This window comes from Zophobas morio, unplaced genomic scaffold, assembly GCF_036711695.1.
Source record: "Zophobas morio isolate AGI-343-1 ecotype UQ-CSIRO unplaced genomic scaffold, CSIRO_AGI_Zmor_V1 ptg000031l, whole genome shotgun sequence".
Classification (NCBI taxonomy): domain Eukaryota; kingdom Metazoa; phylum Arthropoda; class Insecta; order Coleoptera; family Tenebrionidae; genus Zophobas; species Zophobas morio.
Window position 1 is genome coordinate 1,042,159 of NW_026972136.1, and position 27,369 is coordinate 1,069,527.

The 27,369-nt window shown below is 32.6% G+C and overlaps 1 protein-coding gene across 9 annotated transcripts in view; it reads left to right on the plus strand.

Annotated features, from left to right (window-relative positions):
- LOC135139543 (disco-interacting protein 2) overlaps window positions 1-27,369 on the plus strand; it is a 309,775-nt gene that overhangs the window by 202,477 nt on the left and 79,929 nt on the right. For all 9 annotated transcript variants that reach the window (XM_064069816.1, XM_064069817.1, XM_064069819.1 and 6 more), the window contains one exon: window positions 21,222-21,296. In XM_064069816.1, the coding sequence (XP_063925886.1) occupies window positions 21,222-21,296 (75 nt within the window). The remainder of the gene's footprint in view (window positions 1-21,221; window positions 21,297-27,369) is intronic.

The following is a 27,369-nucleotide window of genomic DNA, read 5'->3' on the forward strand; positions in this document are numbered from 1 at the left end:
TCTCCTCTCTTGCATCGGTACCTGCGGTGGGTTGGTACTTTGGGTTGCATAGTTACAAAAAATAATTCTTCTCACTGGAACCAATTTTGTAAGCGCACGCAGTTGCGACGTTTCATTCCAGTGGTTCCCTCTCCCGTTGATATTAAATCCAATTTCCACTATATCTACATTTATTTTGAATTATGTCCGTCTCAAAGCAGAATTAATGCGAGTGTATTTCACAGCCAAGCCGCCCCTTCTCATTAGCCATCTGCCGCTGGATCGACTGCTCAAAAAGTGAAGCAATAAAAGGCCCAGAGTGATCCAATAACTCGCCATTATCTTGAGGCAATCTCTTAAGGATTCTTCATGAGAATCCTTTTCGAAATGAAGGACCAACATGACTGAAAAAATCCACAAACCCGTTTTTTTCGACCTGTGCAGGTTTCGTTCGAAAAATCGTTACATCGGCGCGGGAAATAAGCTAATAATCTCGTTATTTATTGGCATAATCTTGTATCATTTATAGAACGACTTAACCGGAATCCGGAAGAGTGCGGGCCGCGAATCGATGCCTCCCGCTTTTGTCGGAACGAGGATATTTATTCATACGTCGATCGATCCTTCGATCTCGTCCGCGTTTATAATATTTATTTATGGGATAATTAAGGAGGGCGAAAGGGTGAGGGCGCCGTAAATTCAAAAGCGCCGGAAAATTAAATCTACCTGACGTCCCATCGACGGACTCGAATTTCCCCGTTTTAAAGTTATGCCTTATAAAACCGGGGCGATTAAACTCGCCATTAAAAGTTGGATTCGTGCTTCGGCGTGATTAAGACGGGAAAAATCCGAAGATTAATTGTACACACCGAATTAATTCGAATCCACCGTGTGGATATTTCGAATTCTTCCTGCTCTCACGTAGTCTGCTTTCCACGCATCCTCCGCCGAATCGAAGATTTATCCAAGATGAATTTCGAGCTGACACCGGGACATTATAACGTCAATATAAATTCGGAATGATGCTCTTTACGGACGATAGATCACGCGAAAATGTCCCGAGACGATCGATGTTCAATTTTAATTTGCTCTCGGATGGAATACTGAACACTTTTCACCTGCAAACCCTTTAAATATTTCGATCAATCGGGGAGGATCATTGACCGGGCGATTCGGGTCAGATGTGTTGGTGTTTTACATGAGGGTGGTTGCAACCCTCGAGTGCACAGATTAAGCTGTTTATGTAGCGAGACGCCGTCACGTCTTTTTCAAACGAAAAGAGACTGGAGACAAGTTTTCCAAATAAAAATAACGAGAGGAGATGAAGGTGTCGTCGGTTAATTGTTAATCTGGGTTGTCGGCGGAAGTGACCACGCACGAGGGACGGGAGAGGTGGATTAATTGTTAAAATATGCTCCCACTCGCGTTGCGTTTCCATTTGGAGATTCCAGTTAGGGTCAAAGCAACTATCTCTAAAAATATTCAGAGAATGACCTTTATTAATTACCGAGCGGGGTCTTTTTTTGCTGTGTGCATGTGCAGTGTTTCTATTAGAGAGAACGGGCGAAACGGAGCAGTTTTTAACTCTTTAGTAATTAAATATTCCCCCGGTTTTATGTTCGTGCAGTTGGTTTATTAAATTTTTATTTTCGCGGAAACTAGATGAAATTGTGAATTTTTTCCACGGCTTTGGCCAGTGTGACCAGTTTAGTAACGGTTGTTTGCAAACTAGTTAAATCCTGGGTTTACTTTTTCAATAGATGTTTTTGGTGAGGGAGAATAGGATTGTATAAATTGTTATATGTATTAGTTGTTGCTCAGTTTCATAGAGCCTTTTGTGCTTGCGTTTGTTGCGTCGTCTTCCTTTACAATTAGAGGAATCTAATGCAGAATTAATTAAAGATTAGTATTCACGACTGAGTTGCACCGCATGCAGCTTATATGGAAATTACTGGTAAACCGCACTAGATGCACTGTGGTGTCTATATCCTGTGTTTGCGTGCTTCCAGAAACAAAACGTAGACCATTGTATCTGCGCACAGATCCTGCTACTAACTTAACGTGATTAATTTACCCAGCGCTTTGCTGAATTCGTTATTCATCTTTGTGACACGTTTATTGTCGCAAATATTGCTTTAAACAAGTCAGAGAATGCTAATGGAGATATGTGAAAAGCGGTTGAAACTGAAAGATTCATTTGGAAAAAAATGTCTCAGTCCTTCTTGGAACTTATTCTATAAATAAGCCACCAGAGTCTCGTAGGATTCTTTCAAATTCGTTCTAAGATAAGGCTCCAAGATTTTTAAATTTTTTCCAAAAAGAATAGGAGCGCATACATTTTTTTTTTCAAACTTTTTCGAAAACAAAAAACCGAGTTCTATCAAGATTCTTTCAGAAACAAAACACCAGGGGTGCGATTTTTTTTCTCGATCGAAGCGATAAATTAAATGTCATTACGTAGGTTTTAAATACAAAAGTTTGCATTTATTCTTTGCATATAAGCTTATTAAATGCTCAAAAGTTTACAATCACCTTAATTTTAAGAACTTATAACTCAGAATTACGATTTTGAACTTCTGTTTTGACATAAATTTTGAGGTTATGTCTCCAAAATTTATCACTTTACTCAGAGCTATCGAGAAAAGATCGCTCCATGAAGACTTGATTTCGTGACAGAATCGAGAAATGTGACAGAAATGTAGCATCTCAACCAATCAGCAAACGAGATTTTATCGCTAACGGGTTTTTTCGATAGAAAAACAAAATCGCACCCCAGGTCCATCAAGAGATTCGTTCAAATTATTACAAAAATAAAGCACCAGGGTTTCCAAGAAGATTGTTTTAAATGTTTTCAAACAAAATGCGAAGTATCCTGAAGTACTTCTAAAACAAAACATAAGGAGCCTCCAAGATTGTTTCAAATTCTTCCTAAAAACCACCGGAAACCCAAGATTCTTTCAAAAAACAAAACACGAAGAGCTCTCAAGGTTCTTTCAAATTCGTTCTTAAATAAGACAAGGGGTTTCCAAGATGTTTCGATTTTTTTCAATAAGAATGTAACAGGAGCTCTCAAGTTTTTCTTTTTCAAGTTCTAGCCAAAGCCAGGTACCATCAAGATTCATTCAGAAAAAAAACCCAAGGGTCTCCAAAATTCTTTCAGTTTCTTCCCAAAACGAAACAGCGAGGCAATATTCCTTCAAATTTCTAAAATATGGAGTGCCAGGAAGATTCTTTTAAGTTCTTCCAAAAATCAAACACCAAAGCTTCCCGAGATACTTTCATCTCAGTTCTAAAACAAAAAGCCTGCAAGATTTTTCAAATTCTTTCAAATACAAAAGATGAGGAGTTTCCAAAAATTTTTAATTTTTTTTTTAAACGGATGCCCCAAGGGCGTCTATCTTTTCTCAAATTCTTCCCAAAACAAAAAAGCAAGTCTCATCAAAATCCTTTCTAATTTGAAAAAAAAAAAACCACCAGGCATCTCCAAGATTTTTCAAATTTCTTCAAAAAGAAAGCACCAAAATTTTTTAGTTTTTGGCAAAAGGCGCAAGCGTGTTCACTTTGTTTTTTTTGTTGTTGTTTTTAATTCCCCGTAAAACAAAGCCGGGTGCCATTAAAATTCTTTCAAAAGCGAAACACCAAGAATCTTCAAGATTCTTTCAAATTCTTCCTTCAAAAACGAAAAACACCGAGAACTAGAGATGTACCGACTACAGTCGGCCGACTAGTCGGCTTTGTCAAAACCGGTTAAAATTAGTTTAATCGACCGAAAATTGGTGTCAAAGTGTAGATAATCTTCCGCTAGTTACGATTCTGAAATCGCCGTCACGATATATGGTCCAATAAACACGCAAAGCGAATTCAAAATTTCCAAAAATTTTCCAAAAAAGTGGTTAAAATTGGTAAAGTATTGTATAAACTACCCTAAATTGTGTTATTCTTTATTTTTGTACTGAGTTACTACAAAAAATTAAATGTTAAAATTATCCAAAAAATTTAACACATTTTTTGGAAAAAAAAGAAAGTTCAGTTATTCCTTTTATTAAAATAAAACAAGTTTTTAAGGTAGTCAGAGAAATAGAAGAAAAAAACCCACTGTCTGTTGCATTTATAAACAGTCGGTCGACTGTAGTCGGTACATCTCTACCGAGAACACAAGATTTTTTCAAATTCTTTCAAAAACAAAATACGAGGAGTGGACAAAGATTCTTTCAAAAGTTGAACATGAGGAATCTCCAAGATCTTTGATTAAAAAAAAACTCACCGGAAACATCTTAGCTCTTGTCTTGTTTTTTTTTTATTTTCAAAATATTCCCGTAACAAAAGATTGGTTTTCACCTTTTTTTTCAAAACAAAAGACACAAATTTCCAAAATTCTTACAATTTTTTCCAAAACATAGCACTAGGGTTCCCCAAAATTCTTTCAAATTCTTACAAATAAAACACCATGGGTTTCCAAAATTCTTAAAGCAAAACATCGGTAACCCTAAGATTTTTTCAAATTCTTTCAAAAACATCGGTAACCCTAAGATTTTTTCAAATTCTTTCAAAAACAAAATACCAGGGATCGTCAAGATTCTTTCAAATTCTTAAAAAAAACATGAGCAACCCCGAAGTTTCTCCCAAATTCCTAAAATCGGACACGAGGTCTTTCTAACATTCTTCAATTTTTTTCACTAAGGAAGTAACATGAGTGCCGAAGTTTTTTTTTTCAAATTCTACTCGAAACAAAAGACCGGGTTCCATCAAGATTTTTTCGAATTCATTAAAAAACAACCCTAAGGATTTGCAAGGTTTTTTTCAAATTCTGCCCAAAACATCATACCAAGCCCCAAAATGCTTCCAAATTCTTAGAAAACAGAAAACCAGGGGCCTCCAGGATACTTTTAAATTGTTTCAAATAAAAAACAGCAAGAGTTTCCAAGCTCTTTCAAATTCTTCCTGAAACAAAACACTAGGGTTTTCCAAATTTCTTCAGGTTCTTAAAAAAATATAGCACCAATGGTTTCCAAGATTGTTTCAAATGTTTCCTTAAAAAAGAAGGAACCTAAGATTTTTTTCAAATTCTTAAAAAAAATACTAGGGGTCGCTATTTTCAAATTCTTTCAAGAGCACAACATGAGGAGTCCCCAAGCTTTTTCATTTTTTTTTTTTGAGAGGTCTCCAAGATAGTTTCAAATTCTTTCTTTAAAAAAAACACACACAAGGAACCCAAGTTTGTTTTCAATTTTTTTTTTCAAATGGGTCGTTAAGGTTTTTTAAATTTTTATTTTTTTTTTTTAAATGCACCCAAGAGTGTCTACAATTTTGTCAAATTCTTACAAAAACAAAAAAACTTTCCAGGATTCTTTTTAATTTTTTCAAAAATAAAAAGTATGGTAAAGGATAGAATATCAAGGATTCTCGAGATTTTTCAAATTAGTTCTACAACAAAACACGACAGACCTCCAATTTTGTTTTAAATTCTTCCTCAAAAAGACACCGGCAACCCAAGATTTTTTCAAATTTTTCGAAAAAATACTAGGGGTCTCCAAGAGATTGTTTAAAATTCTTTCAAGAACTAACCTGAGGAATCCCCAAGATATTTCTTTTTTTGTTTTGTGCTCGACCAACTTTTTTCAAAAACAAAACACCAAGAGTCCCCAAAACTTTCAAATTAGTCCTAGTCTTTCAAATAAATTCCAGAACAACTTTGAGAAAATTCCAAGATTTTTTTCAAATTTTTTCAAAAAAATACTAGGGGTTTCCAAGATATAGTTTCATCAAATTCTTTCAAATACTAATCTGAAGAATTCCCAAGATATTTCTTTTTTTTTATCTTCAGATTTTTTTTTTTTTATTTTTTCTGAAACAAAAGACCGACCGTGTTTGATTTTTTTTTTTTCAAAAACAAAATACCAAGAGTCCCCAAAACTTTGAAATTAGTTCTAAAACAAAACTCAACAGGTAGTTTCAAAATCTTCTTATAACAAAAACGTCGGGAAACCCAAGATTTTTTCAATTTTTTTTTTTTTTCAAAAAAAGATTAGGGATCATCAAGATTCTTTCAAAAACAAAATATAAAGAGTCTCCAAAATGTCTAAATTTGTTTCTAAAGAAAGCACCAAGAGAGTCAGGACTTTTTTCATTCTTCCCAAAACAAAGGACCATGTTTTATCATTTTTTTTTTTTTTTTCAAAAACGAAACACCAAGGATCTCCAAAAGTTTTTCAAATAAATTGTAGAACAAATATGAGAAACCTCCCAAGATTTTTTCAAATTTTCCCCAAAACAAAACAAAGCTCCCCTCAAGATTTTTTCGAATTCTTTCAAAAACACCGTGGTCCTTAAGATCTTTTCAAAAACGAAACTCGGAAGCTCCCAAAATTTTTTCCGTGAATGAAACACCAGAGTCCCTCAAAATTCTCTAATTTTTCCGAAAAAATATTCTTAGTTTAAGAATGAAACACAAATAAAGAACTAATTCTTAGTTAAACAAAATATGTAAAATCGTCCAAATATGTAGCAAAAATATTCGCTTAGTCGTTATAAAAACCGACCAAACAACTATTTCCCGCAGAAATAATAGTCCAAACCAACCAAATTGCTTCTGAACGCTTAGAGTCGACAATGGCCTGAGAGCGCTCTGGTCTGTAGATCAAACAAGTTCTCAGGCGACGAGTTGTAGTGAAACAATAAGACTGGTTTTTCCAAAATCAGCCTGTATGTCGCATCTATATTAATCTATGGTTAAACGTATGTAGCTGCACCAGCTTATCGAACAGTGTTTCGGTCGTAGTAAATCAACAGTGAATACCTCGGCGGAAAAGTGAGCGAGGATGGAGTCGGACACGCGGTCTCCTGGCCTAATCCCGGCCAATAAACCTCCATAAATTTAATTCTGGTAATGCCGTTAGTGGAGCTTCTTCTCGTCACCTCGGCGCGAGCGGTGCATTCCGGGCATGTCCGCCGATAGCGATGTTGCGAAGAATTATTATCGAAAGCGCTGAAAAATACGGGGATTGGAGATTTACTGTTTCCGTCTAAATGGTTTCGGGGTAACGACTTGCACCGCCGCCGCGGACTGACAATTAGGGGAGAGGTCGGAAAATGCGGCAAAGTGCGATAAAAATTTTACGGCCCGGGTACATATTTCGCGGGAGAGTGTGAAACATCAGGAGTGGGATAACATATTGAGAATATTGCAATATAGGTTTAGCTACAATACAATCCACAACTTCACCTGTTCGTTTTATCTCAAAACTCCTATCTTTACTACAATCTTCCATCGCTTTTATGGCAAGCTTCAGCCACAGCAAAATTGCTTTCTCTCGAATTAAGCAAAATAAACGTCCACATGAAACGGCGTGTCTTCGACAGCGCCGGTTAACGAAGTAACGACCCGCAACAAAGCCCGGCACGGCCGCAATTTATGAACCGAAAACTTTTGGCTCACTTAAATTTGATCCCAAAACTACCCATAGCCGGATTTTCAATTCAAACTTCATTAAAAGTCATTCTCGAAAATCAGATTTATGGCCATCGCCGAACTTCACACATTAATGTCAGTTCCTTTTCCTCCTGTTACTGTCAAACCTTGCTCGAAAAATTGATCCCACCTATCCGCCCCCGCCGCCGCCGCGCATTTTTCCCCTGAATAATTTATTGTTTAATGGAATATTCATGCAAATCCCCCTTGACCTGATTATTCGCACATTTTACCATAAAAACGACACCCTAAGCCACTCGTTCCTTCCGTCCGTCGGTTAATTAAGAAAACTGTTTCATATTTTCCGGAAAAACACAAATAATTTCCCCGGAAGAAAAGAAGCCGCTCCGGAATGGGGCGCCGTAAGTAATGGGACCTCTCTGCATATAATATGGAATTCGCGCAGCGCCGTTGTTTATAGTTTCGTAATTTCGCCGCCTCACCAGGTGGCGCGGCGTTCTCCTAATTCCCGTTTCGTGCTTCCAGAGGGTGCGCTCTTCCGGCTCGTTTTATTAAGTGCGTTTTCTAAACTTCCGCATTAATAAACAATCTGCGAACGCAAATCGAAAAGTGGCCAGAAAAGATGATGGAAAACGGCATTTAGGCGGGGTCGACTAAAAGCGTTACGTGCTCGATGCAAGATACGTCACGTGAACCATGAAATTAAAATTGTCCTTCTTTAGCATAAAAGTCTCCGCGGGATCACAATAAGCCCCCAAATGTAAATGCGGGTTGGTCCTGGCGTTGCGCATCAAGGCGGCCGCGCATTTTTACAATAACGCAAAATACGCAACAATAAAGCAACCTAAAATTTACGACGGCGCTAAGATGACGAAAAGTGCTTTGAAAACGCGTTTCCATCATAAAGCAGGAGCAATAAAGAAACGGGAAACCTACTTTTTCCTACTAGAAATCATGAAACGTCCAGCAAACATTAAGGTGGTATCACTCAGAATTGTCACACAACAGTTGAGCATAAATAACTCTTCACGTATAGTAGTCCAAACACTCGCTAGTGTTCTGTAGTCACTTTTCAAATATCTTAATGCCTGCTATTGCTACCGTTGTTCCGTGCGTATCTTACTCTGTTTTTGTTCGTGTTCTTCTAATGTGTCTTTTAAAAAAGTTACTTATAATCAACTTTAAATTTCGAAAATAGAAAAATTCAAATATAGAAGAACTGAAAACTCGAGAAATCGATAAAATATCGAAAAGTTGAAAGATTGTGAAAACCGAAAAATTGAAAATCCAAAACGTAAAAAGTCGAGAAATCGAAAAATCCAGAACGTGAAAAATCCAAAAGACGAAATACTAAAAAATTCCAAAATTGAAAAATTGAAGAATCGAAAAACTGAGAAAACTCACAAAATTGAACGAAATATCCAAAAATTGGGAAATTAAAAAATTGAAAAATTGGGAAATCGAAAAGCCGAAAAATTGCAAACCTAAAGAACCGAAAAATTGAAAAATCTGGAGCCTGAAAAATCGAAAAATTGAGGAACCGAAAAACTGAAAGATCGAAACCTTAGCAAGTCGAAAATGGGAAAACCAAAAAATAGATTAATTGAGAAATCGGAAAACTGAAAATTCAAAAACGTCAAAACTTGAAAATTTAAAAAATTGGAAAATTGAAAAATCGGAAAATTCAAAAATCGAAAAGCCAAAAAGTAAAAAAACGAAAAAGCGATAAATCGAGTTCTCAAAAAATTGAAAACTCGAAAAATTCACAAATCGAAATATATATAAAACAGTCGAACACTGAAAAATCGAAACTGCGAATTCGAGAAACGGTAAAATAAAAAAATATATATATATATATTAATTGTAAAATCGGAAAACTGAAAATTTAGCAACGTTAAAATTTGAAAAATTGTAAAATAGAAATACTGAACAATTGAAATATCGCAAAATTGAAAAATGGAGAAATCCAAACATCAAAGAATCAAAAAAGAAAAATTCTAAAATCTCAAACTTAACCGAAAAACTGAAAAATCGACAAATCGAAACTCCAGAATTAAAAAAAATTGAAAAATCGGATAACTGAGAAATCGAAACATCGAAAAATTGGAAAATCGAAAAATCGAGAAATCCAAAAATCGAAACATCGAGAAATAGAAAAAAATTGAGAAATTGAGCAATCAAGACAGCCAAACATCTGAATTAGATAAATCGAGAAATAAAAAAAAATTGAAAAATTTTAAAATGGAAAAATTAAAACATCCAAAAGTTGACAAAAATTAAGAAATCGAAGTATAAAACTGTTGAAAAGTTGAAAATACAAAAAGTAAAAAACAGGTGGAAACCCAAAAACTGCGAACCGAAAAATTTAAAAATTGGAAAATCAATGAATTGGAAATCCATTGGCGTGAAAATTTGAAAAATTGAATAAACGAAAAATTGGAAAATTGAAAGAAACAACAAAAATTAAGGAAATGAAAAAATAAAAAATTGTGATAAAATCGGGGAGTTGAAAAATTGCAGGAACGGAGAATTGAAAAAGGGCACAATTAAAATTCGAGAATGTGAAAAATGGGAAAATGAGAAATTGTATTATTGAAAAATTGGAAAAAGTGTATAATAAAAACTTAAAAAATGTACAAAGTGAAAATCCAAAACGTAAAAAGTCGAGAAATCGAAAAATCCAGAACGTGAAAAATCCAAAAGACGAAATACTAAAAAATTCCAAAATTGAAAAATTGAAGAATCGAAAAACTGAGAAAACTCACAAAATCGAACGAAACATCCAAAAATTGGGAAATTAAAAAAATGAAAAATTGAAAAATCTGGAGCCTGAAAAATCGAAAAATTGAGGAACTGAAAAACTGAAAAATCGAAACCTTGGCAAGTCGAAAATGGGCAAATCAAAAAATAGATAAGGTAATTGAGAAATCGGAAAACTGAAAATTCAGATACGTCAAAACTTGAAAATTAAAAAATTGGAAAATTGAAACTGTGAATTCGAGAAACGGGAAAATAAAAAAAATATTAATTGAAAAAACCGGAAAACTGAAAATTTAGCAACGTCAAAATTTGAAAAATTGGAAAATAGAAATATTGAAGAACTGGAAAATCAAAACATCTAGAAATCGAAAAATCTAAAATTTAAAACATTGAACAATTGAAATATAGCAAAATTGAAAAATGGAGAAATCCAAACATCAAAGAATCAAAAAAGAAAAATTCGAAAATCTAAAACTTAAAAATCGAAAAACTGAAACTCCAGAGTTTAAAAAAAATTAAAAATAGGATAACTGAAAAATCGAAACATCGAAAAACCGAGAAATCTAAAAATCGAAACATCGAGAAATAAAAAAAAATGAAAAATTTTAAAAAAGAAAAATTAACACATCGAAAAGTTGGAAAAAAATTTAGAAATATAAAGTTTAACGAAAAATTGAAAATCCAAAAAGTAAAAAAGGGGTGGAAACCCAAAAACTGCAAACTGAAAAATTTAAAAATTGGAAAATCGACGAATTGGAATCGATTGGCCTGAAAATTTGAAAAATTGAATAAACGAAAAATTGGAAAATCGAAACAAACAACAAAAATTAAGGAAATGAAAAAACCAAAAATTGTGATATAAAATCGAGAAAATGAAAAATAAAAAATCAGGCAGATGCAAAATAAAAATCGGAGAGTTGAAAAATTTAGGGGACGAAAAAAAAAGGGAAAAATTAAAAATCGAATTGTAATATTGAAAAATTGGAAAATTTGGAAGTCGACAAACTCTAAAATTGAAAAATCAAAAATAAAAGAACGAAAAAGTGTAGGTATAATATAATAATAAAACTTTGAAAAATGTAAAAAGTGAAAATCAAACTTGAGAATTTGAACAAAAATTGAAAAAACCTGAAAATTTGAAAAATTTAATAAATGAAAAATTGTAAAATCGACAGAAACAACAAAAAATAAAGGAAATCAAAAAAAGAAAAATTGTGATATAAAATCGAAAAAGTGAAAATTAAAAAATCGGGAAAATGAAAAATTAAAATCGGAAACAAAAAATTGGAAAAGGGAAAAATGAAAAATTGAGAAACTGAAAAATCGAAAAATGAAAATCTGTAATATTGAAAAATTGCCAAATTAAAAAACTGATGCAAATCGAAAAATTGAAGGAAGGAAAAATTGAAAATTTTGGAAGTCGAGAAATTGTTAAATTGAAAAATCAAAAATAAAAAACGAAACATTACAAAATGAAAACTTGACAAATCTCAAGAATCGAAAAAGTGAAAAATCAAAAAAAAAAAAGAAATATGTATTATGAAATAGAAATATTTAAAATTAAGGAATTTGGAAAATCGGAAGACTGGAAATCCAAAAACTGCAAAGTGAAAAATTTAAAAATTGAAAAATGGACGAACTGAAAATTCAAAACCCGAAAATTTGAAAAATTGAAGAAACGGACAATTGTGATATAAATCGAGAAAATAAAAATTACAAAAATCGAGAAAATGAAAAATAAAAAAACTTGAAAAATTGAGGAAACGAAAAAGTGAAAATGACAAAAATTAAAAACTGAGAATGTGAAAAAAAAAATTAAAAAATTGCAAATCGAAAAAGTTTATGATTAAAACTTGAAAAATGTCCAAAGTGAAAATCAAACATGAAAATTTGAAGAAACGAAAAATCGAAAAACTTAAAATTCGAAAAAGTGAAAAATAAGAAAAAAAAATATGTATTGTAAAATCAAAATATTGAAAATTAAAGAAACTGAAAAATTGGGAGACTGGAAACCCAAAAATTGCAAATTGAAAAATTATAAACGTTGATAATCACGGAATTGAAAAATGAAAGCCTGAAAATTTGAAAAATTGAATAAATAAAGAATTGTAAATCGAAAGAAACAACAAAAAAATAAAGGAAATAAAGAAACCAAAAATTGTGTAATAAAATGGAGAAACGTCGAGAAAACATAAAATTAGTCATTCGCCAGATGGATCTCTTTACTGCGTTATCAGCAAAAAAATCTCTAAATCGAATCTTACAATTATCTGACAAAACTGAATATGTTATACCCGACTTCAAGAGCCAGGAAAGTGCTGTTTAAATAACTTTAGACCAATTTTCACAATTCAACAATTTACATTGAGCATCAAAAATAAAACATTCAAATGGGATGAAAACTGTCCCAAACCAAACCGAGTAATACCGCCTTAAGTTAGTTCGTGTCATAAAGTGAGCAAACCTCTCCACAAAATGTTGCGGGAAAAATTCCGGAAGTGGCAATTCTTACGTTCGGTGACAATTCCTGCCAAACAAAATCTCCGTCTGTCTATTAAAATATGGAAATTATTCAAGAGGTGAGGCAAAATCCTTCAAACAAGTAGACGTCTATTACCCTTTTGAAGCCCGTCAGGAGAATAAAATTAATATCGGGCTTAAATTCGCAAAGAATAACGTTCAAATCAGACGAAGAGCCCCCATAATGCTCGTTCGTTGAAAAATTATTATATTACGGGCATTTTAAAGCGGTTATATGTCTAGATATTAAATGAGTTTTTCGGAATGCAGATTCCGACAACTCAATTTTATCAGGAAAAAAAAAATTAATGTAGAGAATCTGCGTTCTCTGCGCATTCTTTAAATTCACTAATCTTGTTCTCCTCCAAATTTTTACTGGAAAGTGCACTCATCTAGTAGAAAAATTCCACCGATGGAACTCCTCCAGGAAAAAATAAACCCGAATGTTTCCACGTCACGTCACAACTCATAAACATCTGCAGATGTTCCGCTCCTTCGGAACGACAGCATTTGTTAAGCTCCTTTATAGGCTCATCAATCAGCATTCACTTTTTAATAACGCGTTTAACAGTTCCATCGCCTTAGCCGATAAACGAAAATTCATTCCTCATAATCGACGATAAACGGCGAATTTCGAGGCAGCGACAAATCCTTCAAGATTCATTTTTTCCAGACGACATAACGAGATTAAATCTGGGAAAGAGCCAAAGTTTCGTAGGGACATTTTTTCGCATCGTTCCCCCGCGCTGCGGACCATAATTGTTTAATAAATCGCTTCGATAATTTCGCATTTCCTCGACGTATTGGCGATGCTGATGTTTTCCGTTTCGGGGTGATTTATATATAATAAAGTCGGGATCATGAGAGTTTTGCGAATAAACTGGACGGAGGTGGGTTTTTTTGCTAGTAGATAAATCTTTGTCTTGATGCTTCTACGTTATTTGTCTCGGTCTGATCTCCCCGCTCGTGCTTTTTACGAGATAAGTCTGGATTTATGTGTTCCATAAATTATCGCAAGTTATAATTGTTTAAACAAAGAAACAAAGAAGGGAGTTCGGGTGGTAGTTCGAGTTTATTTACGGTGGGGAAGTAGGTCCGGTGGCGCCTGGGCAAGAATTTGCATGGTCTGTGTAGTTTGGGAGTTGAAAGTTTGGAAGTGCAGGGTTTGGAACACTCATCTAATAACAAGAGGTGTTTGTTTTTGGTTCGTAAATTCAGAAAAATGTGTCAAAAGAATTTTAAACCATATTTTTTTCCCTTATCAAAACATCGAAAAATTCAAATCTGGATAAATCGAGAAATCAAAAAACTTGAAAATTTGAAAAATAGAGAGAATGAAAGATCAAAAGAACGAGAAATCGAAAAGTGATGAAGTCGAAAAATAGAGAAATCAAAAAAGTGAAGTCGAAAAATAGAAACTTTAAAAAATCAAAAAATTGAAAAATCAAAAACCTGAAAATTAAAAAAATTACAGAATTGAAGAACAGGAAAATCGAAAGACTCGAGGGTCAAGAAATGGGAAAATCAAAACATCGCTTAATTGAAAAATCGGAAAACTGAAAATTCAACAACGTCAAAATTTGTAAAATTAAAAAATATTGAAGAACTGAAAAGTCGAAAAGTCGAAGAGTCGAAATATTGAGAAATTCCAAATCCAAAAATTGAGAAATTAGAAAATTGAGAAATCGAAAACTAAAAAAAAAAAATTCGAAAAATCGACGATTGAAGAACTAAAAAATTTGAAATTTTGTGAAGTCAATAATGGGAAAATCAAAAATATATAAATTAACTGGGAAATCGGAAAACTGAAAATTTAGCAACGTCAAAAATTGAAATATTGAAAAATAGAAACACTGAAGAACCGAAAAATCAGAAAATCCAGAAATCGAAAACTCTAAAACTTAAAACATTGAACAAGTAAAATATCGCAAAATTGAAAAAAATCGAGAAGTCCAGATCTCAAAAAAAAAAAAAAAAGAGATCTAAAAACTTGGAATGTTGAAAATTGAAAGATTAAAACATCGAAAAGTTGAAAAATTGAGAAAGTCGAAATTTTGAAAAATCTAAATTTTGACGAAAAATTGAATATCCAAAATGTAAAAAATCATCGAGAAATAAAAAAATTCAGGAGTACAAAAATAAAAAATCGAAAAATCTAAATACTGAAAAACCCCAAAACTGAAAGAAATACCCAAAAAGTTGAGAAATTAAAAAATTGGTAAACTAACCAAGCAAAGTCGAAAAATCTTTAGCTTAAAAAATTGAAAAATCAAAAACCTGAAAAATCGAAAAATTGAAGAATTGAAAAAAATCGAAACTTTGGTGAGTCGGAAAATTGAAAAATTGAAATATAGAAGAACTGGAAACTCAAGAAATCGAAAAACCTAAAATTTCTAAATTGAAAAGTTAAAATATCGAAAAATTGAGAAATCTAAGTATAAATCAGTTGAAAAATTGAAAAATCTAAAATTTAAAAACGAAAAATTGAAAATCCAAAAAGTAAAGTCGCGAAATCGACAAATCCAGAACTCAAAAAATCGAAAAGTCGAAAGACTAAAAACATCCCAAAACTGAAATATCGAAAAACTGAAAAATCGCAAAATTGAACGAAACATCCAAAAATTAGGAAATCAGAAAATTGGCAAATCGAAAAATCAAAAGATCAATAAATTGTGGAGTCGAAAAGTTGAGAAACCGAAATAGGCCAAAATCGAAAAGTTAAAAATTGAACAATTTAAAAATTGAGAAATTGACAATCAAAATATCGAAAAATCCAAATCTCGATAAATCAAGGAATCAAAAAACTGAAAAATTGAAAAAATTGAAAAATTGAGATATTGAAAGATCAAAAGAACGGGAAATCGAAAAGTGATGAAGTCGAAAAATAGAGAAATCGACAAACAAAAAGTTAAAAATGAAAAATTGGAAAAGCGGAAAAATCAAAAGACGAAAAAATGGAAAACTGGAAAAACTGAGAAACCGAAATAGGCCAAAATAAAAAATTGAAAAACAACATTTAACCAGGAAGTCGAAAAATCGAAAGATTAAGAAATATTGAAAAATTAGAATATCAAAAGATTGAAAAATATAAAATTTAAAAATCCAAAAATTGAAAAATCGGAAAAGTAATAAGGTAGGCACATCGAAAAATCCAGAAGTCAAAAATAGAAAAGCCGAAGAATTGAAATATTGAAAAATCCTAAAACTGAAAAATCGAAAAATCAAAAAAGTGAAGTCGAAAATCGAAACCTTAAAAAATCGAAAAATTGAAAAATCAAAAACCTGAAAACTCAAAAAATTAAAGAATTGAAGAACAGGAAAATCGAAAGACTCGAAGGTCAAGAAATGGGAAAATCAAAACATCGATTAATTAAAAAATCGCAAAACTGAAAATTTAGCAACGTCGAAATTTGTAAAATTAAAAAATATTGAAGAACTGAAAAGTCGAAAAATCGAGAAGTCGAAGAATCGAAATATTGAGCAATCCCAAAACTAAAAGAAATATCCAAAAATTGAGAAATCGAAAACCAAAAAAAAAAATTAAAAAAATCGAGGATATAATGGGAAAATCAAAAATATATAGATTAACTGAGAAATCAGAAAACTGAAAATTTAGCAACGTCAAAAATTGAAATATTGAAAAATAGAAATACTGAAGAACCGAAAAATCAGAAAATCCAGAAATCGAAAACTCTAAAATTTAAAACATTGAACAAGTAAAATATCGCAAAATTGAAAAAATCGAGAAGTCCAGATCTCAAAAAAAAACAAAAAGAGATCTAAAAACTTAGAGTGTTGAAAATTGAAAAATTAAAACATCGAAAAGTTGAAAAGTTGAGAAAGTCGAAATATTGAAAAATCTAAGTTTTGACGAAAAATTGAATATCCAAAATGTAAAAAATCATCGAGAAATAAAAAAATCCAGGAGTACAAAAATCGAAAATCGAAAAATCTAAATACTGAAAAACCCCAAAACTGAAAGCAATGCCCAAAAAATTGAGAAATTAAAAAATTGGAACATTGAGACATCGAAAAACTAACCAAGCAAAGTCGAAAAATTTTTAGCTTAAAAAATTGAAAAATCAGAAATCTGAAAAATCGAAAAATTGAAGAATTGAAAAAAATCAAAACTTTGGGGAGTCGGAAAATTGAAATATAGAAGAACTGAAAACTCAAGAAATCGAAAAACCTAAAATTTTAAAATTGAAAAGTTAAAATATCGAAAAATTGAGAAATCGAAGTATAAATCAGTCGAAAAATTGAAAAATCTAAAATTTAAGAACGAAAAATTGAAAAGTCGAAAGACTAAAAAAATACTAAAACTGAAATATTGAAAAATTGAAAACAAGAAGAAGAATTGAAGAATCGAAAAACTGAAAAATCACAAAATTGAACGAAACATCCAAAAATTAGGAAATCAGAAAATTGACAAATCGATAAATCAAAAGATCAATAAATCGTGGAGTCGAAAAGTTGAGAAACCGAAGTAGGCCAAAATCGAAAAGTTAAAAATTGAACAATTTATAAACTGAGAAATTGACAATCAAGATATCGAAAAATCCAAATCTCGATAAATCAAGAAATCAAAAAACTTGAGAATTGAAAGATCAAAAGAACGGGAAATCGAAAATTGATGAGTCGAAAAATAGAGAAATCGACAAACAAAAAGTTAAAAGTGAAAAATTGGAAAAACTGAGAAACCGAAGTAGGCCAAAATAAAAAATTGAAAAACAACATTTAACCAGGAAGTCGAAAAATCGAAAGATTAAGAAATATTGAAAAACTAAAATATCAAAAGATTGAAAAATTTAAAATTTAAAAATCCAAAAATTGAAAAATCGAAAAAGTAATAAGGGAGACACATCGAAAAATCCAGAAGTCAAAAATAGAAAAGCCGAAGAATTGAAATATTGAAAAATCCTAAAACTGAAAAATCGAAAAATCAAAAAAGTGAAGTCGAAAATAGAAACCTTAAAAAATCGAAAAATTGAAAAATCAAAAACCTGAAAAACCAAAAAATTAAAGAATTGAAGAACAGGAAAATCGTAAGACTCGAATGCCAAGAAATGGAAAAATCAAAACATCGATTAATTGAAAAATCGGAAAACTGAAAAGTCGAAAAATCTAAAAGTCGAAGAATCGAAATATTGAGAAATTCCAAAACTAAAAGAAATATCCAAAAATTGAGAAATTAGAAAATTGAGAAATCGAAAAGCAAAAAAAAAATTCGAAAAATCGAAGATTGAAGAACACAAAAAATTAAACAATTTGAAGTCAATAATGGGAAAATCAAAAATATATAGATTAACTGAGAAATCGGAAAACTGAAAATTTAGCAACGTCAAAAATTGAAATATTGAAAAATAGAAATACTGAAGAAGCGAAAAATCAGAAAATCCAGAAATCGAAAACTCTAAAATTTAAAACATTGAACATGTAAAATAACACTCGAAGGTCAAGAAATGGGAAAATCAAAACATCGAGCAATTGAAAAATCGAAAAATTGAGAGTTTATAAAAGTCAAATTTGAAAAATTAAAAAATCGAAAATTTGACAAAATGACAATTGAAAAACGAGAAGTCGAAAAACAAAAGAATAAAAAATCGAAACTGAAAAATTCGAAAACTTGAAAAATTGAAATATCGAAGAACTGAAATGAAAAATTGAGAAATCTAAAATTTAAAAATCGAAGAATTGAAAAAACGACAATTGAAAAACAGAAAATCTAAAACCGGGAAGTCGAAAAATCGAAAGATTAAGAAATCGAAACATTTGAAAAATTGAAGTATGGAAGAGCTGAAATGAAAAATCGAGAAATCGAAAAATCAAAAATTTTAAATATTGAAAAATTAAAATACCAAAAAATTGAGAAATCTTAAATTTAAAAATCGAAAAAGTAAAAAGTCGGCACATCGAAAAATCCAAAAGTCAAAAATGGAAAAGTCGAAGAACAGAAATATTGAAAAGTCCCAAAACTGAAATATCGAAAAATTGAAAAATGAAAGAAAAACTGATTAAACTGAAAAATCCCAAAACTGAAATATCCAAAAACTGAGAATCCAAAGAGTCGAAAAATTGAATAACAAGTACACTGAAAAATCCCAAAACTGAAATGTCCAAAACCTGAGAAATTAAAAAATTGAAAAATCGACAAATAAAGAATTTATAAAAGTCAAAAATTGAAAAATCGAAATATTTAAAAATCGTAAAATTGAAGAGAAAAACTGAAAACCGAGAAATTGAAAAATTGAGAAATTGTAAAATTCAAAAATTGAATAATAAGTAGGAGTAAACTGAAAAATCCCCAAACTAAAATTTCGAAAAACTTAGAATTCGAAAGTTGAAACAGCCAGAAATTATGGTCGAAACCGGTTAGGATGTGTATTACATCACAGATCATAGCTTATAAATCAAATCGTTTCCGAACGCTTAGAGTCGACATTGGCCTGAGCGCGCTGTGGTCTGTAGATCAAACGAGTTCTCAGACGACGAACTGTCGAAAGTAAAACGCGTCGTTAAAAATATTTTTCCTAGTTAATTTTATTCCTAGTTAGAAACAAACACTGTTGCCAACTATGACGCTTCTCCATGTTCTCTGGTTTAACGCCCGGAAGCGGAATCCGCATAACGTCTTAATTCGCCCGCGTAAACGTCAAAACGCTGTAAAAGTCCGCAATGAATACGTTCGATGCCGGCTACCGACCCTCAACAAATTACGAAGTTTACGGTTTCAATTCGCGCATTTATAAGCTCTAACTTTTACGGGCGGCCCGGTTTTTAATGGGCTATATATGAGAACGTGTCGAAGTCGTTACGTAACACCTTACAGGACGTCGAGGGCGATTTGAGGATTGGCAGCAGGCCGCGATTGAATGCTATTGTTGCGGGTGGTTGTTTCTGGTTTTATGTCGTCAGTCGACAAAGTCAATTGCAGCCACTATAGCGACTTTATCTCTAAAGCTCATTTTATCTTTATTACGAGACCACATTTTTATGGCGCAACCTTCCAGCTGCAATAACAAAAAAATATTACAACACAAAGAAATTGGTTTTTCTTAGATTAAATAAAATGGAGGCGTTGCGGCTGCGGACGTTTCGTATACAGAGAATACTGCGTTTACCGAACACATGGAGTGCACTATTTCCGGATTCACACCCGCAAGCGCCGGATTTATGGCTCGGAAAAACTTAAAACAATGTCCACATTTGCATAAAAAAGCCCGTAAAAACGCTGAAAATCACGGAATCGTAAATCGTGATGCCGGAGACAGATTATAACAATGTTTGAGGTCTGCTTGAGCAAACTACCACAAAACCTTCCGTGGGTCAACATCAGCGAAGATTTTGCACACATAAAGGGTAGACGAAATAAAGTATTATTTGTTCTCTGGCTGTGCAAACGTAGCGAAAATTAGTTCAAAGGAGCGAAGAAATCCGAACAATACGTTTTCCATTGACGCTATTTGATGCACCTGGACCCTTCAGTGCACGTCAGAGCAAATTTAATTAACCCACCCTGTGTGCATTCGTCGAATTTCGCCCGTGTGTTTGTGATGCTCCATAAACAGACCGTCGCCGGTAATGAGCGCTTGATTTATGACGGACCATCGATTTGCTGTCCGGATTTTGACGTTTTTGAATCGAAGTGGACAAAGGCTATTAATCTCGGTATTAGCGTTTCATCAATAACACTTACCCTCCGTTCCGCGCTGGAACCACAAGTGTTTTCAATTTTAGCATGCCTGATGAATATTGAAAGGCAAAAGTTGTAATTCGTTCCGAAGATGAGGTATTTAATTACAAAAAGTTCGAAAACCAACAACAATGCTTTAATTAAAGTCACGGAACGAGCTGGAACTGAAAGAATCGCCGCTGCTGAAGTTGGAGGAGAAAATTCTGTTGCCGTGAAAATTTAATTGGAGCGGGGGGAGGCTAATCTCGAACTTTGGTGTGTCCGTCGCTGGTCCGTGCGTCCGTCCGTTTTAATAACGCGTCGTAATGAGAGCGCTTTCCGCACAATCGAGCGCATAACCCATGAACGGGCACCGAGTACCATTTACATAATCGGAGCTGGGACGGATTGCCGCTTTAATTGTGCATAATCATTTAATATTTAGTTTTCGGCGAAATGTAAATTTCGTCTCAGAGCTCGTTCGGAGAATGTTTATTCGACTAACGGCGTCATATTTTCATGCGAACTTCCCAATTTTAACCGCACTTGCACACCATTTGCCATTATTTATGGCTGATGCCCCGAATTATTAGATAGGGGCCGACCGGCTTTGAAATTACATGTCATATCACACTGCGCCAACTTTACTCCGCCACTGGTTGCCATGGGTGAAATTTGCATTTCAAATGGGGAGTCGCAGAAATGTAATTAAAAGGCGGCGACTACGCCTAGTGACGCTATTCCTTCTACGACGAGCGGATTCCGCAGAGAACCGCAGTTCCACTCCACCCGCGACCACGTTGTAGCTGTATTTAGACAAGTTTTTTGTGCGATTTTCGCTAATATGTTTTTTTGTTTCAGGTGATATAACGCAGAAAGGATATGAGAAGAAGAGAACAAGACTTCTATCCCCTTACGTGCCTAAACAAAACACAAGTAAGTTGAGTCCCCGACGACACACTTTATAATATATGTATCCGAAAAAACTACACAACAGTCGTTCCGAGAGCTCACGCTCCTCCTGAAAAATTCACTCGCGTCCTGCAGCTGTTTTTTGCCCGGCCTATAAATATGAAATAGCGCGAGATTTCTCTTTGTGGAGTTATGGCCGGAGCTTTTGAATTTGTGACTCGATTTAGCAAAACAATCGTTTTACATTGTTTGCGGCAATTGAGAGTCGGGCACTTTCATGTCGGTCGAATGTGAAACGAATTAGTGACGTCACGTGTGTAGGGCATGATTTTTCCCGCAAATGGGAAACGGAGCGATGTTTTATGGGCGATAATTCATCGTTTCGTTGCCCGCACGGATTTTCGGGTCTCCTATTAATTAATTCTCTTCTTGCTGTGACACTTTTTGGTTTTTGCGTAACTGGAATGTTTTCTTTCGAGTTTGTTTACTAACTGCTAATGGTTTGGTAGCGCATAGTGGGGAGACGGTGACTAATTTCGGCGAAAGGGCCATCGGAATCGGACGTGCCGGTTTGATTAATCGCTCTATTTTTACGGTGACGTTTGCCCGAAATGTAAATTGTATTTTACAAGTTACGCCAAACGACACGGAATTTTCAGGATTTACATAAAAATGAAATAAACGTGCAGCCGTGAATATGGAACGTAAAATTCCGGGCTTTTACTGTTTGGAGGAATTTTATTTTGTTTAAAATTTAAACATTAAATTGGAGCTCGATGTATGCAACTGGAATCCCAACTATTGGTTGGAGTACCCTAGTCGATACATTTTACTAGGTCAAATGAACGTGGATGGATATTAGAACGAGAGAACGGGATTTTCCGATAGGCATTGATTTGAAATTAAACGGACGAACGTGGATTCGTTTGAAATGCGGGTTTGCATTTTTTTTACACTAGATGCAAGTGTATTCGTTTTTATGTTGTAAACATAAACGAAAAAAAAATTATGCAGTACATGAATAAACATCAGGAAATGAATAACAGTAGCTTCAAATGGATTAGTTAGTGGAATTTATCGCCACAGTTAATTAAAAGTTCCTGTTGGTTTCCATTTTTGGTTGCCTTTTACTATTTATGTAAAAAAGTAGGTCCTGTTCACAAGCTTTAGCACATGCTTGGCTATGCTTCTATCCCTATTTTCTAACAATATTATACAGGGTGGTGTCCTCGCTTACGTAAAACACAAGTAGGTAGACACATTTTACAATTTTCAACAACCAAATAATATTTTTTACACTTCAGAAATAATACTTAGATACTAGTTTTTATAAGTTCTCAACTACAAAGCTCAAGAGAGTAAATACATAATTGAAAATTTGGAAATCTACAAGGGGATTCAGAACACTACTGTATAATTTTGACAGCGAATTATATAACAAAAAATATGTAATAATTTTACTAAAATTATGATCATTTTTCAAAAATATAGAAAGTTCACAATTTTTAAAAAATAATTTTTAAATAATTGGCCACAGTGGAAATTAATTTTGATATTCAACGAAATTTTTGACATATTTTGCCATTAAAATTATTCAGTCGTGCTCTGAATCACCCTATAGATTTACTAAAAAATATATTTGAATTAAATCTCTATTAAGATTAGAAAAAATGACCGCGGTCTCTGTAATTATTGATGTTGTAGATGGAAAATTCGTCGACCCAGAATTTTGAAAATTTATTTTTGGATCATAATGGCCAATTTTAGAAACAGTATTGTTATTCATTTTTTAAAAACAAATTAATCTTTATTTTTCTTTAGTTTTTCGGGCACATGAACTAAAAACTATTTCACTTACGAAGTTTTTTTTTTAATTTAAGATATTTCGTATTTACAACTGTTTCAAAAATCGTACTAATAAGAAAAAACTTTTTATATACAGGGTGAATCACTAAGCCAGCACTCCTCGGTATCTCATTCATTATGAGAAGTAGAAAAAAAGTCATACAGCTATTATTTTCAATTATACCGAATGTTCTGTTTTTTAAGGTGTAACAAAATAACAAAAACATATTTAGATAGACCTCTTAGTGGTCATTATTACTGTAGTTTATTATGGAAATTTTTAGGATAGAAAGCTTAAAAAAAAATCGCTTTGGATTTATTTTTAAAGTTTAACGTAATAATAATAATAATATTTATTCATTGAAAATATTCAAAGAAAGAGAACAAAAATAGAATAAAATGCAGGGTTTTCTTATTGGAACAAACTGGAATATCGATATTTGAAAATTGTAACGTTTTAGATTTTTTCATAAACACTCTGTATACAGCGTAATGGAAAATGACAGATAAACTCGATGTTACTTTATTAAGAAGCCTCTGAAGAGCTCGAAAAAATGGTTAAAAACATGTCTGTCCCAAACGTTTGAAAATATTAAACTTCAAAGTTGAAGAATAAACTTCGTAATCCTGATTTGTTTTAATGAAATGCTTGTCTAACAGACAATTAAATAACATAATTTTTTGCCTTCGACAGATTTCATTTTCCACAATTTTAAACTGTCAATAAAATTCACATTAAAACATATCAGAATTACGAAATCCTTCAACTTTGAAGTTTTATATTTTAAAAAATTCAGTTTGGAATTTTTTTAAACTATTTTTTTAGAGTTCGTCAGAGCTTTCTTAACAACGTACCATCGAGTTCATCTGTCATGTTTTGATCACCCTGTATAAAATTTGAATTAATTGATACCACAATAAAGCGCTTTCCTCTGTGAAATTGGAATAACATGGCAACGTCGCAATAGATTTTCATAAATAAACTATGGTTATAAAGTCTGGAAAGAGGCTAATATAAGAATAGGTACGAATATACTGTTTTAATAAAAAAAAAACACCAAGTTGTGTGTTATCTCTCGAAAAGAAAACACTCTGTATAGTCCAATAATATTTAATGTATGCTCTTCAATGTAAAAAGTGCCAAAATCAGTCTTATCCTATCAAATACTAGCAACGCCCACCCACCCTGTAATTTCTTAGAGGATATGTTATTTGACAAAATCAGTATTATCCTTTTAGACAGTTGAATAATAACGTCATTTCTTACCTTTGGCAGATTTCATTTTCGACCATTTTCATCAGAACTTTAGACTGTCAATTAAATTCACATTAAAACATATCAGAATTACGAAATCCTTCAACTTTGAAGTTTTATATTTTTAAAAATTTAGTTTTAAATTTTTTTAACTATTTTTTTTTTCGATTTCTTCAGAGCTTTCGTAACAACATATCGAGTTCATCTGTCATTTTTTGATCACCCTGTATAAAATTTGAAGTAATTAATGCCACAATAAAGCGCTTTCCTCTGTGAAATTGGAATAACATGGCAACGTCACAATAGATTTTCGTAAATAAACTATGGTTATAAAGTCTGGGAAGAGGCTAATAAGAATGGGTACAAATATAGTGTTTTAATAAAAAAAAAAAAAACAAGTGGTGTGTTATCTCCCGAAAACAAAACACTCTGTATAGTCCAATAATATTTAATGTATGCTCTTCAATGTAAAAAGTGCCAAAATTTGTCTTATCCTATCAAATACTAGCCCCGCCCACCCACCCTCTCTTTTCTTAGAGGATATCTCATCTGCCAAAATCAGTATTATCCTATCAAATACTAGCCCCGCCCACCCACCCTCTCTTTTCTTAGAATATATCTCATCTGCCAAAATCAGTATCATCCTATCAAATACTAGCCCCGCCCACCCACCCTCTCTTTTCTTGGAATATATCTCATCTGCCAAAATCAGTCTTATCCTATCACATACTAGCCCCGCCCACCCACCCTCTGTTTTCTTGTAAGGTATGTCATTTGCCAAAATCAGTCGTATCTTAGCAAGTATTAGCCCCACCCACAGCCTCTCTTTTCATTCTAACAGCTAATTTTATTTCTGTTAAGTATAAGTTTTATTCTGATTGGATAAAATCAATCACTGAAAAAGAGGCAGGGTGGGTGGGCGGGCCTAATTATGTTCTCCTGTCGAGCGGGAGTGGAAACTAATAATTTCTTACAAAGTTAGTATTATCCGATCCAATACTAAAACCCTGTATTTTATTACTGCACCTTAGTCTATTTTTGTTCTCTTTCTTTGAATATTTTGAATGAATAAATATTATTATTATTATTAAAACTTGGTAGGACTGAACAATATTAAGGGTAGTCACTGGAACGAAGAAGGGGTGGGTGGGCGGGGTTACTGCTTTCTCATAGAACTAGAAAAAAGCAAAATTTAGCTCCGCCTTTCCCCAATTTCACTGACTTATTTTATTTAGTTTAAAATGAAAATTGAACAATAACAGTATTGTATTCACAAAATTTTCTCGGGAAACGGAGTGCGCCGTTCCTGCTTTAATCAATAAAATAAACTGACTCATTCATTAATTTTTTTGAGCAACCTGTTTAAGCAAAAATAAAAAATATGAATGCCATGATAATTTACAAGTATAGACTGATCATATTTTGCATATTTTGTAATAATTGCGCGATTAGTGACTCACCCTGTATATACAGTATGTCCAAAAGACTGGAATTAACCTGATCAAAATGTAGCTAATTAATTAAATTAGTAATCTTTTTTATTGCATCCTCAAAATATTTTTACTTTCAACTTTGACGTGATTCCAGACGTTGTAAGCATGCGATATACATTTTTATACAGGGTGTTTACCAAACATGGGGCAAACATTATTCCTTGAAATATTTTAAGATTTTTTTTGTCCTTCCATGACTTTCTTATCTTTTTATCTTCTGAACTAAGCGTCTTTCCGAAAATCATCCAAGGACAAAAAATCTTAAAATCACCCAAGGAAAAACTCCCTGAATTTTTGCCGCATGTTTATTAATCATCCTGTATATTTGCCTCGACTAAGGGTCTCCTTTTTAATTTTTTATTAATAAAATTCTGGCATTTTCGACAAACCTGTGCACTTTTTTTATTTTTCTTAAAAAATTATGATTAGAAAATACGGGAAAATACAATTGACTTGAACATTATCGTTTCAAGCTTGAAGTACACATATATTATTAGAAAATTCATAAGGGTTTTGAAAATTTGAACTTTTTTGAAAATGGCCTTAAAATACACCAGTAATTCTGAACTATAAATCTCTATGAGCTAATTCGAAAACAGCTTGTTGATGGAGCTAGACCAAGATTTTCGAAGTTTTCGGTATCAAAATCAAAATTTTTTAAGTATCCCAAAAATTGCTACATTGTATTTTAGCAAATTTAGAAAAATGGTTGGAATTTTCGAAGAAAATAAGACGAAAATGACTTCTGCAGGTCGAAATAAATTTCTGTATAAATTGCGAAACTGGTCGGAAAAAATCAAAAATTTCATAAGGGCTTTGAAATTTCGGGAAAATGGCCTAAAAATATACACCAATAACAATAATTGTGAGCTAATAAATCTCGACGAGCTAATTCGAAAAACAGTGTGTTAATGGAGCCAGACTGGATTTTCAAAATTTGCCAAATTGCGTTTTGGCAGTTTTGGAAAAGTGGTTGCAATTTTCTACGAAATGAAACCGAAACTAACTTCTGCAAGTGGAAATCGAAGAAACGAAGGTTTTAAGTAATTTTTGAAAGTGTTGAAAATTGACAAAGTTGCAAAAAAATTCACAAAACAAACTGGAATATATATATTGAAGAGCTGATTTGAAAAATATAACATGTTGATGATCCCAGACCAAAATTTTGAAAGATTTCGGTGTCATACTCGAAATTTTTAAAATACATATCCCAAAAATTACAACATTTCATCTTGGCAATTTTGGAAAAATGGTTGGAACTTTCGAAAGTGCTCGAAAGAAGGTCAAAATTTTTAAGAATCAAGAAGGGTATTGAAAAATTGAGCTTTTGGCAAAGTTGCCAAAAAATCCGCGCTTTTTGCATTAAAACACAAGTAACTTTTGATTTTTTCTCTTTTTACTTTTATAAATAAGCTAAATCCAGAAAAAACTGCAAATTATCCGGTTAAAGTAATAACTTCTGCAACCCGATATCAACAAAAAAAGTCGAAAGTGCTTGGGAAAA